Source organism: Lissotriton helveticus, chromosome 6, assembly GCF_964261635.1.
Source record: "Lissotriton helveticus chromosome 6, aLisHel1.1, whole genome shotgun sequence".
Classification (NCBI taxonomy): Eukaryota; Metazoa; Chordata; class Amphibia; order Caudata; family Salamandridae; genus Lissotriton; species Lissotriton helveticus.
The window spans coordinates 151,246,003-151,259,508 of NC_136067.1; the positions used below are offsets into that span (position 1 = coordinate 151,246,003).

The window sequence follows — 13,506 nt, forward strand, 5'->3', positions numbered from 1 at the left end:
GGTCCACGCTCGGGCCCACCGGCCCGGGGACGCCAAACTCGAGGCCCCGGCGCCAGCACCCGGGTCCAGGCCGCTCCCCGCCCCGGCCGATTCCGACACTCCGGGTGTCCCGGGAGCGCCGCTCTCAGGATCGGATGGCTCCCAGCGCTATCCGCCACTGTCACTGCACTTGTGGCAAAGAATGCAGGGTCCGAGGGCAGGATAAAAGGAAGGATAATCGCCGGGCTAGCGGGAGCTCTAGAGAGCCACGTCCGCCATCAGCGCCCGCTAAGCCACGCATACCTGTCGATTTTGATACCGTTTTCCATTCTCATTCAGTGTCACCTAGAAGCCAGCATACAAGGAGCCGCCCTACACTGGGCTCCCAATCAGTCATGGTTATCAAGGAAGGGGGATAATAGTTCTGAAGTTACGCTGACTAGTATTGGCTTGCTGGCAGTATTGATTGCTTACCCTATGAGGGCAATACCCATATTCCGACAATTATGAAATATATTTAAGTAAGGTAGAGGAAGCAATTCTCAATAATAGTAATAGACATGAGGTTTGATATTCCTTGAGTAAAATAGTGGTCAGAGGTAAAGTACCAATTGTCACTTCCGCAGTTGAAAACAAATGAAATCCTTTATTTAATTGTGAGGCAGCAGAGAATATATGGCCACGTGTACTAACATTAGTGTTTGCGATTACCAAATAGTGAATGTTTTGCGATTCGCTATTTGGTAATTACAAACACTAATGTACTAAAGTGTATTTTACTCGTACTTTTTTCAATTCCTAGTGGGTTGTGAATAGATCTACCTCATGAATATTATTCAGTTAGGTCGCAGTTTACGACCTATTGGTAATTGCAAAAAACACAGGGATGGTGGGCTGCTGCGGTCAGCAGATCACCATGTCTATGATTGCTCATATACAAACAAAGCCTTGTATAGCCTTGGGGCCTCCTACCTCGAGAGCAGCATCAATTTCCACAACCATACTAGAAGCCTCCGCTAAGCCATCCTCCTGCTTACCCACGTTGCCTGCATATGAAAAGCAGAGAGTAGGAGGTAGCGCTTTCTCCTGCCTTGCTCTAAAAGCCGGACTGACTTCCCCTTTCATCTGCAAAGTCCTAATTCACTGGAGTTTTTGTGCAAGGACATTTCACAACATTTTCCGACTTACGTCAAATTCCCTTGACTGGCAGGTGCGATCGTGAGCATAGAACGCCATAGCAGCCTTCAGAAAGGTCATTAATTGTTCTGGACAGACTGAGCGGGTTACTGAGTTTAGGATACTTTAATCTAGTTCATATTCCAAGACTCAAGTCTATAAATGCGAGTGCATTGGTGGTCACAGGAAAAGCACAATCACAGTTTGGCTAGTTAATCTGAGATGTGGTTGTGCAAGTATGGCACCTGATTTTTCGTATGGTTTCTGTTTCAGATAACCTGTGGTTGCTGCAGCCATTTGCGAGCAGAGTGCCTCTCCTCAGTGGTCGCGCTATGAATGACATCACAGAGCGTCTGTCAGGTGATTCAGCTGAATATGTCTTTTTCCTCTTCCCTTACAAATGTGGCTTGTCTTTTTGGAAATCAATTTGCAGGAATAGTTACAAATGTACACTAAAATACATGGCACATGAAGGGACATATTTCTAAGCCCCTATCACCACCCCAACGTCAATTTTAAAGACATTGTGGTGGCGATACGGCTTCGCCTTATTTACAAGTCAGTGTTAAGCCACTTAACGCATCCTTGTAAATAAGGCACCCTTTCACATTATACTTAGCGTGAAAGGGGAAGACAATGGGTGTTACTGTGGGCGTTCCACCGCAACACCCATTGATGTTGATGCTGCCCCATATTTACAAGGGCGGTGTAAATATGGGCCAGCACCAAAATTAAGACCAGGGAAAGCCTGGTCTTACCCTTGTAAAACGAGGAAAAATGTTTAATTTCACCTTGTGTTCGCTGTTTCCATGTGTTCTGCATTGTGCAGCACACATGTAAACAGCAAAACACCTTTGATTGTTAAAGTGCAGGAAGGTGTCCCTTCCTGCACAGAAACAATCATTACAACAAATTACGTTTTGCAACTTGTATGTGTGCTGCATTAAGCAGCACGCACAGAAGTTTCAAATCACCATTTCAGATTGTGTATGTGCAGGAACACCTTCCTGCACATAAACAATCATTCCCCCCAAAACAGGCACCCTTGCAATATAGTGCAACGGTCCATGTGTTGGCGCTAGGCAGCTAAATGTAACGCCAGTGCAAGAGGAAACTCAGGGCTGCACCATGTTCTTGTACATATGGTGCAGCCCTGCATTTCTAAAGGGACAGAGCGTGTCGTTAACCTTCTAGTCTTAACGACACGCTTTGCCACTTTCCTTGTGAATATGCCCCGAAGTGCGTCTGAGGCAGGATTACCGAGGTGTGTGGACTGTGAAGACCTGCCAATTTAAAACATTTTTTCACAGTGTGAGAGAGGAGGTGGGGCAGTCAAGTGGATGAGGCAGGGAATGGGGTGGGGCTTTCAGGCCACCACAGCTTGGACAGCCAGGAAGCAATAGTGGAGGGGCTAAGACTGGAGAGTGGATGGTAACTCCTTGGCTGACCAAAAGCACACATTTTTTATTAATGCCCTGGGGTGGTTTAGAAATGTGTAATGGATTTGAAAGTGCAGAGCCTCCCCGATTGAGCTGGAAACCCACTCTGAGTAGAGGTTCCCTGTTTCCAGCACACCTAGTGCTCACAGTGCAATATTAGCTCTTCACGGGGTAAAGTGTGAAAAGGGCTGTTATTGTGTGACACACTGTGGGAGTTGACAGATCTGACTGCATGGCAACCTGGTACACACAGAGTTATTGACAAAAAGTTAGGATAATGCTTTATTGGTTCGGGTGATTGATAAAATACTTTAGTTCAGTTCAGTTCAAAAACTTTTATTCGATTGACATTTAGTAAATCATAAAAAGTACATCATAAAATTCCAATGAATTAAAAAAAAAACACAGTATTATAATACAGATAAAAACTAAATGCTGTTTAGAAACATTTGATAAAACCAAAATACAAGTTGATTCAAATGAACTTAGATTCAAGGAGACAGTAACCCAATTTTACAGCGTATTTTCAGACATGATTTTAGGAAAGAAGCTGTACATTTAACTACATGTTGTGAATCTAGCGACTGAAGTGCCAGAAAAGCTGGCCGACAGGTTCTCAACCCCATTAATCGAAGAAGTGGAACAATCCAGCGCTTGCGAGGTTGCTCATAATAGTGACAGAACAAAGTTAAATGGATGGTCGATTGAGAAGATACACCATCGCATGGACATTTAGTCAGGTCATGAGACCAATTTTGCTCTTTGGGGAAGGTAACAAGGCGGAAAAAAGAATTGAAACGAAACCTTGTTAGAACACATTTTTCGTGATTGGATAAGAAGAATGTTAAATAAGGCTGGATACCAGGGGAAGTTTGGACCATTAGGATCTGCACATTTGTTGGCTTTAATACTTCATGAGCGAGGCGTAAATCTCTGAGATGGTTTAAACAGAGATTTTTCAAAGCGCTTCTACTAATATCTGATGTTGAAGAGGGCTCAGTGAAGTAAGATGTGCAGTTCAAATCCTTTAGGAAGTTGGAAACGTACAGTAACCAGGGTATTTTTTTCCAACTCGCCAAGGATAAACAATCAGATATTAGAGAACGGGTTAAATGGCATTGGGGTTTGGTCCAAATACGGTGCCATAAGAGGATCGGCTGGCATCTGATATTGTCAGTTAGATAATCGATACCTAGCTCGATGTGGCAACCGTATGTTGGAGCACTTTGGGGAAGTGCCAGTGTGTATTTTATAAACCCGTTTTGGACCTTTTGTAAATCATCTGCGGGAACATAGCCCCAGACGCCAGCGCCATAGGTTGCTACGCTGTGGCATTTAGCGTGGTATATTTTAAGCAACTCATTTGGGGCTGGTTTACCCAATTTTCTTGAGAAGGAAACAAGAGCTGAAGTTGCTCTCTGGTAGAGCAATTTTTTGCTTACCACAGCTTGTTTCCACGATAACTGATCATCCATTAAAATTCCTAGATAAGGATATTCCCTGGCACGTTCCAGTCTAACTTGTTCTATGAAGACCGGTTTAGGGTTCTTTGCCTTAGGGCCGATGTGCATGACAAAGGTTTTACTTTTGTTTACTTTTAACCCCAAAGAGAGCATGACCTGGCAATATTTGTCTAATTGTTTTTGCAGCTGGATTAGTGTCCTTGCTAGAATGACGGAGTCGTCCGCATAAAGTAAAGCGGGAATGGGGCGATGGTTGATAGATGGAAGGTCCTGGCTCCCTTCTAACATGGCAGATTCCAGCCCGTTGGTATAAAGGTTAAACAAGAAGGGGGCCAGGACACAGCCCTCTCTAACTCCCTTGTTAACTGAGAATGAAGGCGATAATTCACCGCCAATTCCGTATCTCACACACGCTGTAGCGTCGGAATAAAGCTCACGAAGGAATTTAATGAGAGGAGGATCAACCCCCAGCTCGCTAAGAATGGACCACAGCCTGGAGTGTATCACGCAGTCAAATGCCGCGCTTAGGTCGACGTACACTAAGTATAAGTTGCCTCCTTTAGCCCCAACATACTTGCCTATTATAAGGGTTAAATTTAATGCCTGTTCGACAGTGCCAAGTCCCTCCTGGAATCCATACTGAAGGTCAGTCAAGACGTTGTTCCCTGACGCCCAATCCTGGAGACGTTCCAGGATCAATCGTCCAGCAACTTTCCCCAGGGAGTCCAGGAGGGAGATGGGCCTGTAACAGCCTGGGTTGTTACGTTGCCCCTTTTTAAAGATAGGGAGCAGCATGGAGGAGGACCAGGAGTCTATCAGACCAATTTTAGAGACTGCCGCCATCACCTGGGCGACGATGGGGGACCATAATTCTATGTTATTAACAAAGATGTCGAGTGGGACTCCATCGGGACCAGGAGCCTTACCGGTTTTGGAGGACATTAGGGCGTGAATGACCTCGCTTAAGCTGAAATGAAGTTCGATGGGATATACTTGTGCCTTGATAGAATTATTTACCGGCTTAGCCGTTTTTGTGGTATCAACTGGGAACCCGACAAAGATCTTTGAGAAGTAGGACACCCACTCGTCAGCCGTCACGGCCACGTCTAAGTGCTGGGGAGTTTTGGGATCGACCAAAAAGGGTGATTTGACTGCGCGCCAAAACTGGGAGCTGTTTTTGCTTAAGCAGCTCTCGTGTAATTGGGCCCATAGATTTTTCTTTATTTCCTTTTTGCAGTTTTGTTGTGCCGTTTTGTATTCCTTTCTGAGCTTGGCTATCTCGACTGTATCTCTATTTGGGTTATGTAATGCCTTTTTTAAGGCGGATAGCGCTTTACGACAGGCTGAGTTAAACCACCGTGGAGATTCCTGGATTCCAGGTTTATGGTGGCGGAGTAATTCAGCCCGCATAACTTTTAAAATCTCCAAGAAACTAGATAAAATCAGCTGAGGTGAGGACTTCTCTGCCAGACAATTATTTATCCAGGGAAGGGCTTTGGATATAACATTGCTAGTGATAACTACAGGATCAACTTTGGACCATTTCACGGAAAAGCCATTGACTTTATCCATGGCCAATGATTGCTGGGTTAATAGGCTAGACCTAGTAGGAGGGAAAATAGCAGTATCAATTGACAAGGTAATGCTATTTGGAAAATGGTCACTTGAAATATCGGAGCCTGTGTTAAACTGTTGGAGTTTGCCCTTTAATATTTGTGAACATAAGATGTAATCAATAGTGCTTGACAAGCCCCTACCATGGAATGTAGGTTTAAAATCAACTGGTGGATCCACAAGATCATTCGCATATTCCAATTCCAAAGAGAAAAGACTATCATTCAAAGCATTGCCTAAGTGCGTGTGGGTAAAATGAGTCAGAGGGCAGTCGTTTTTGTCTAAAAGACCACAAATGCCTTTCTTATAGTTGGTACACAGAGGAACATTGAAAACCCCCCCCTCCAGATCACATAGCAAACAAGTAGAGAGTGCTTTTTTCGTTGTTCGTTTATGAGTGAAGAAATTTCGGTGACAGTTTTAGCACATTCAACAAGGAGAAGATTATTATAAAAATTAATAAGAAAATGTAACGTATGATTGCTAAATACAACCATTATTATTTGAAAATTCATAGTGGTATATAGAACAGTTGTTTTTGTTGAAAATAAATTATTTGAAATATACACTACTAGACCTCCCTTGGATCTGCCATGAGTGGTAATGCTAGCTGGGGAATGAAATGTTTTATAGCCCGGGATATGTATGGGCTCCATGGCCCAGGTTTCCTGGAAACAGACTATTTGGTGTACGTTCACTATATCAGACCATGATTTAAGATTTAACTTTGAACTGAGACCCGCTACATTCCAGAATAATACAGAAAGCATCTGGATAGAAGAAGTTGAATTTCTGGTGCTCAATGAGACATCAGTGGATGGAATTCCTGGAGAGGGAGAGGTAAGTATTAATGGGGCGATAGGATCAGTTGCAATAGGGTCGTCTTTCTTTGGAAAATAGGTCTGTGCTGTTGTGGATAATGGGATAGGTACTTCCGCTGTAACTAGGGTACCATCCGTAGGGAATAAGGTCGGAGAACAATGGAGTGGTTTCGGTGAATAGAACCCAGGGGAAGGGGGGACTATACGTTCCTGGATACTGCCAGGTGATGGTCAATCCACCATTTCCAAGCAGTCATATCTATTTGTCAGTGGGACGCCTCGCCATCCAAAGATTGGAGCAGCGTCTCTGCCCCCGTGACCCGGCCAATCAGCCCAGTCGCGTCTTCTATTCCAGTTTCCAACTTGAGTCCAGTTCCATTCTGGACCAGTATTATATCGATGTGCTGGAGGGTAGAAATACGAGAGTCTTTTAGTGCCTATCCCGTCAGATGTAAGTTGGGAGTCCCACGAGCAAATATGCTCCACGGTGTGGGGATCCTCAAAATTGACGATGACACAGTCACCCTGGATAGATTTTGGTAAGTTACCTATCCAGGGGACCCTGCTGACCATTGTGATTCTGTTATCAGAATAGGGGGGAAGAGGCCTATTGGCAGATAGCCAGTGTAATACTTTATTTCTTAGGGACCAGCCAGGTTCCTCCGAATTTGTATTCAACTCGGGGACCCCGGTCATAATGACAACATACGGGGTGGCTTCTGGAGGTAGATGGATAGGATGACCACCCTTCCTCGTGGTCTTATAGGTGGAATTTTGGATCCCTGATGTCCTTGTTTGAATAGGAGCCTTAGTGGATGGGGGAACTGGAGCTTTGGTTAAAGCAGGGCCTTTCTTCACCACTAAGGGTGTAGGTTTTTGCTGTACAGCCACTGCTGTGGTGGCCGATTTTGTTGCTATCACCCCTTCTTTGGTGTTTTTGGGCTTGGGCTTGGGTTTATGGGCCAGAGTGTGATCGGAAACAGATCCCTTATTGGTTTTTAGGGCTATGGTCAGCTCTTCTATCTGCTTTTCGATTTTTAACAGAGTGAGTTCAATAGGTTGCACATAAGATTTAATTATTACCCCTAATCTGGTCAATAGTTGATTATTTAAGCCGCAGGATTCACTCCCTCCGCCCACCTCGCTATTGACACTTATGTTGGCCGTGGTGGTGGGTAGGTTAATTATTTCTGCGGGTGTGGGGTTTTGCTCTTGCTGAGGAGGAGGAGCTTGACTGGGAGACTGAATGATAGGGAAGGATTGTTGATTGGATTGTATCATGGTTTCAGGCTGTTTACGGGATTCTTTTTGTTGAGGTTTCTTTCTTTTATTCTTCGGTATCGCTCCCTCCCTTAAACCCCGATTTGTATTTGTGGTGGAGTCATCCCTACTCGGGCTAGTAAAAAGAGCTGGGGTTCTAACCAAAGACAAGGATAACTGTGATGACTGTGAGGCTGAAAGCTCTAAAGATACTGACAGGTCCACAGTACCAGGAACGGTGTGAGAGTCAGCGTGTTCATCCAATAATGCGCCGGATTCTAAGGGGCGCAAGGGAGTTTTGGCTGCGGCTAATAAGCCCAACGAGGAGCGTTTAGCCGCAGTCAATTCCTGTGAAACCCTCCGTTCCAGTAAAAGTACGCCTTGATTAATAGCATCGTTTGCTCTAGCAATAAACTGATCGATTGGGCCCGTTGTTTGAGCGGCACGTAGTGCCTTATTACTCCTGGTCCCTCTAGGTGACATGCTCAATATAGTGGGACCTAAATATGGAGATTACTGAATGACTACAAATTGACAATGATGATATGACAAATAGAGTAATACGAGTGTGCAAATGTCAATAGGGTGGTCCAGTCCAGTCTTACCCGGTCTTTAACGGGCTTAAACACGCCCGCCCTTGGCCCGGGCTTCGCCCCCGGCTCGTCCCGCGCACGTCCCGCGCAGCGGAAATGATGTATGCTGTTTGTAGGGGAAGTAGGTGGTGGGGGCGTGGCAATCAGGGAGAGCGGCCCAGGTGACTCGGGTCAGGTCAGTAACAGGGACTCCTGGGAAACGGATCCGAGTACCGACACGCTCGCAGCCCTGACTCTTCGAGCGCCCACAGCATTCTTGGGGGGGTTTCCTTCTCCCCAGCGCCCACAGAGAGCAAGCGCCACGAAGCAGGACCCGCGAAGCGGGTCCGGCAAGAAGTAGCGCTTCAGGGAGTACCAGCGCTCAGACTGGCAACAGCGCACCAGCAGCAACAAGGGTCCAGTCCCAACAGGAAAGCACAAAAGCAGAATGAGGTCCCACGCAGGTCAGGGATCCCGTGGCTTTAGCAGCGTTGGTGGGGGCGTGGCAATCAGGTAGAGCGGCCCAGGTGACTCGGGTCTGGTCAGTAACAGGGACTCCTGGGAAACGGAGTCCGAGTACCGACACGCTCGCAGCCCTGACTCTTCGAGCGCCCACAGAAGTCTTGGGGGGGGTGTCCTTCTCCCCAGCGCCCACAGAGAGCAAGCGCCACAAAGCGGGACCCGCAAAGTGGGTCCGGCAAGAAGTAGCGCTTCAGGGAGTACCAGCGCTCAGAGTGGCAACAGCGCACCAGCAGCAACAAGGGTCCAGTCCCAACAGGAAAGCACAAAAGCAGAATGAGGTCCCACGCAGGTCAGGGGTCCCGTGGCTTTAGCAGCGTTGGTGGGGGCGTGGCAATCAGGGAGAGCGGCCCAGGTGACTCGGGTCAGGTCAGTAACAGGGACTCCTGGGAAACGGAGTCCGAGTACCGACACGCTCGCAGCCCTGACTCTTCGAGCGCCCACAGCAGTCTTGGGGGGGTTTCCTTCTCCCCAGCGCCCACAGAGAGCAAGCGCCACGAAGCGGGACCCGCGAAGCGGGTCCGGCAAGAAGTAGCGCTTCAGGGAGTACCAGCGCTCAGAGTGGCAACAGCGCACCAGCAGCAACAAGGGTCCAGTCCCAACAGGAAAGCACAAAAGCAGAATAAGAGAAAGTGTTCACAAAAAAAAATCAAGTCACTGTCTCCATAGTTCCTTAAATCCTGGCCCATATGTGGTCATGAATGCTTTCTGGTTATCCACTGATTCTTTTGGATGTGTCAGTGAGTAGTATGACATAAATCTACGTGATTATTCCTTACTAGCCACTCCTGACTGTCGATTTATTACAACTTTCAGTGTAGTTTGCAGTCTGTGGTTAAAGCATAGATAATGTTATAGTGGCTTCATGCCCCAGCATTCCATCTCGGATGTACGTTGTTACAACGCATGCTTTTACCACGCATGCCGTTACAACGCAAGCCATTACAACGCATTGCTTTGGGGGGTGCTGGGTAGTGAATAGTTTAATTTACTATTCCAACTCCAGTCCCCGTGGATAGTAGGGAAGGTGTTGGATAGTAAATTAAACTATTACTTATCCTAGAGCGCCCCCCAGTGCAATGCGTTGTAATGGTTTTCGTTGTAAAACCTGCGTTGTAAAAGCACTGCGTGGTAAAAGTTGCGTGGTAAAGGATGTTTCCCAGCCATCTCTGCACTGAGGTATATTTCTAAGAGGTTCCTTTTTCTTCTGTAAGTATATCTTGGGGTAAACATCATATAAATATGGATATTATTAATCTTTCACGGCCCTGTGCTTCTCCACCTGAAGAATACCTGAAATCCCACTTGTATAAGCATCCCAGTACACTAGGTGGTGGCTGACAACATTATGCTGTTTTGGACTTCATAGTATAGAAGTCTGAAGATTACTCGAATCTTATCTGGTTTTATAATTCATATTATGTATTCATATATTATTTTAGAATTTCATTAAATTGGCTTCTGGGTAGGAAAATGCTTTCCATCAAATGGCCCCAAAGAAGCGTATGATTCTGTGAAACGTTTTGGCGATGCCATCAATCGTGACCTAACGTCTTATATATGAATAGAATGACTGATTGGCTGTGAAATCAATTGTAATCCAGTGGCCGATAAATAATACAGGGACTACAATAGAGGCCACTAAAGGGGCGATTAAGTATCTGGCGGTCTGTGGACTGCCAGACTTGTGGGGGCGTGGTGGTGGTGGTCCAGCCACCGCCTCACCAGCGATCTGACCGCCCCATTACAATTTGGGCAATTGGACCGCCCTGACACTGCCACCAGGGAACCGCCGATCCCCGGAGGTGGCACAGCGGTCAAGAGGCCGCAATATGCTTCGCGGGACAGCTGCGGCCGGCCAAGCATATTACAAGTTTCCTCTACGCCGGCGATGTCGATGCCATGGTTGTATCTCCTCCAGGTACACTGTGGTGGAGAAGAAACAAAGGGGGCACTATAGGGTCCCCTGAACCTCCTATGCTAGTGAATGCACACATGGAGACATAACTTGTGTGCATGCTCAACAGTTCCTGCACGGCATGGACTTTCGAGTCCATGCCATGCAGCAACCTTGTGAGGCGTTCCCATTGCAGTGTCTTTTTCAAAGGCAAGGCTGCCATTGAAAGAGGCACCACCCTGGGACTGCTACGCCGCCCTCCGCCAGACCACTTTAGAGTTGTAATCTGGCAGGTGGGTGGCGACGAGTCTCGGCAGTGCTGGTTTGCGGTGGTGGGATACCGCACGCCCCCACACCGCTGAAAACTCTTAATCAGGCCCTAAATATTGTAGTTATAGACTAACTTGAAGTGATGCAGTTGTGAAACCAGTTATACTCAGGAAGGTGACACTATAGAATGCCATTTAGAAATGATGACAACTATTGATATAAAATGCAGTTCTTGGTGATTTTTGTATCATGAAACTGTTTCATACATTTGTAATATAGGAATAAAATATAACATATACAATATGAAAACTAGCAATTTTTGCTCTCCGTAATAAACCTTACTTTTTTTTATTATATCTTGTTTGGAATACCTCCATTCTACAACGCTAATGCTGAGGAAGATATATTCTGTATTGTCAAGGATCCATTATTATGACATAAGTGTGATTTCTTTTGGAAAGGGTCAACCCTAGGGGCCACACTACTGGTATATCGTCCAACAAAAATATTGTGGGCAAAACATCAAGAAACAAAATATTGTGCAGCTAAATATATGGAGGGAAGTATAGGTTTACAATACTTAACTCCACATGTATGTACCTTTATTTATCTAGAACAAATGTCTGGTTGGCGCATTCATTCATATTTATTTAGGCTAGTTGTATGGTAGTAAATTTACCAGCAGTGCATTGATTAGCCAGAGTGTGTTTGATCAGTCGACAAAGAACTGTAACTCAATGAAGATGTGTATTTCATAAAGTCTGACAATGACCTCTTTGTGCCTTCTTCCTTCCTTTCAGTTCTTGTTTCTGCGGTCTACCCACGGAAACCTCAGGCTGTCGAAAGGCACGTGCTCCCCGTTCTCTGGTACTTCCTAAGCAACATGACTGGCAGCGGAGTGCTACCCGGAAAGACTGGCAACGTCAAGGCTGTTGTCTCCAAGCTCACAGAAACCCTCATGCATCAGATGGGAGACAGCTTAGAGGAATACGCCTCAAGTCAACCACAGCATGTGGTAAAAGCACTTCAGGATCTGACAGGAAGAAAACTGTACTGACATAGCTGCGTCTTTTTCCAGCGAACCCTCTGATGACAACCATATCGGAAAAGGAGTGAACGGGCAATGGTGCATGAACAGTCTGGCAAGCACACTTGCAACCCTAAACTCGCAGCACACAGGAAAATGCATAGGATATACTGTTTTAGTGTACGACAACGTTTAGCACCAGCACTGTTAAAAACTGGGAAGCACCTCTATGTGCCAGTGAGGATGAGTGGATGCCAGTCCACAGCCACCTACATGCAAATGATGTATCTCCCCCACACAAAAAAAATGAATGCTCGTGGTCTGTGAATTGTGTGGCCAATTTTACCACAAGGATCTATGTAGTCTCTCTGTCACTAGAGCCATGAACACATTTGCTTGTTAAGTATGAGACCCCTCACCCACCCTAATGTGGCATGTTTCATCATATGGTCCCTCCTCCACCACGTGCAAAAACCGGTGATGTGGGCTGTACCTCTCCAGCCAAGGGAGAGGAGCACTTCAGGAGGTGGTTCCCGTTAGACCGAACAGAAAGGGGTGGGAGTGTGGAGCAGACTGAACATGGGGCATTAAGTGAATAAAACTACCTCTTGGTGGATCTATAAACAATTTTGCTATATGTCTTCATGGAATAGGATTAAAAACTAAGGGGAGAAGCTCAGAAAATATCAGAAATAGACTATTTTTAGATCAGTGGACAAAGTAAAGCCTTTCCACCCAGATCATTATCGATGATCAAGGAAAGACTTTTTAATAAATTCCACACATTTTTTTCCTCTGTAGAAAAGAATCCTCTAGTTCAAAATGTACATACTGTATTATGAGTTAGAATTAAAATCCCATATTTTTGTAAGCTTTACTTGTTGCATGTGATTTTTTAGGTGCGTGTTGTGACATTAACATGACACACCAATTTGAGTGTCTTTTTCATTGTCTAGCTTTCTTTCCACTTTCTTCTTGTAGAGAGCTCTCTCTGTCATCACAGAGTACACTGAGGGGCATATGTAGGTAATTTCCATTTTGCGATTCCCAAATAGCGATTTTTAAGGAATCGCTATTTGAGAATAGCAAAATGGAATGTAGGTAGAAATTCGCAATTTTTTTGCGAATCTCTAACATTCCTTAATTGCGATTAGCAAATTGCGAATCGCATATAAGGAATGAGTGTCCCATTCATTCCTATTGGCTAAGAGGCCCATAGGAATGAATGGGGATACATTCTCAAATTGCGATTTTCTATGAGAAAATCGCAATTTGAGAATCGCAATTCCAAGGGTGCCAGGGTGTCCAAAGGACACCTGTTGCACCCCTGGAATGTGCCTCTAAGTACATGTAGCGCACATGCATGCCCTAAGGGCATGTCTGCGCGCCACATGGCACTTTGAAATAAAAAAAAAATGCATTTTGAAAGGAAATCGCAAAATACCATCTACTTGGAGTAGGTGGTATTT

General features: G+C 45.6%; 1 protein-coding gene across 2 annotated transcripts in view; it reads left to right on the plus strand.

Annotated features, from left to right (window-relative positions):
- The window catches only part of TOGARAM2 (TOG array regulator of axonemal microtubules 2), a 315,487-nt gene extending 302,579 nt beyond the window's left edge, over positions 1-12,908 (plus strand). For both annotated transcript variants that reach the window (XM_078647517.1, XM_078647518.1), the window contains 2 exons: positions 1,429-1,515; positions 11,811-12,908. In XM_078647517.1, coding sequence (XP_078503643.1) covers positions 1,429-1,515; positions 11,811-12,067 — 344 coding nt within the window. In that variant the 3' untranslated portion in view covers positions 12,068-12,908. The remainder of the gene's footprint in view (positions 1-1,428; positions 1,516-11,810) is intronic.
- Positions 12,909-13,506: the final 598 nt, after the last annotated feature.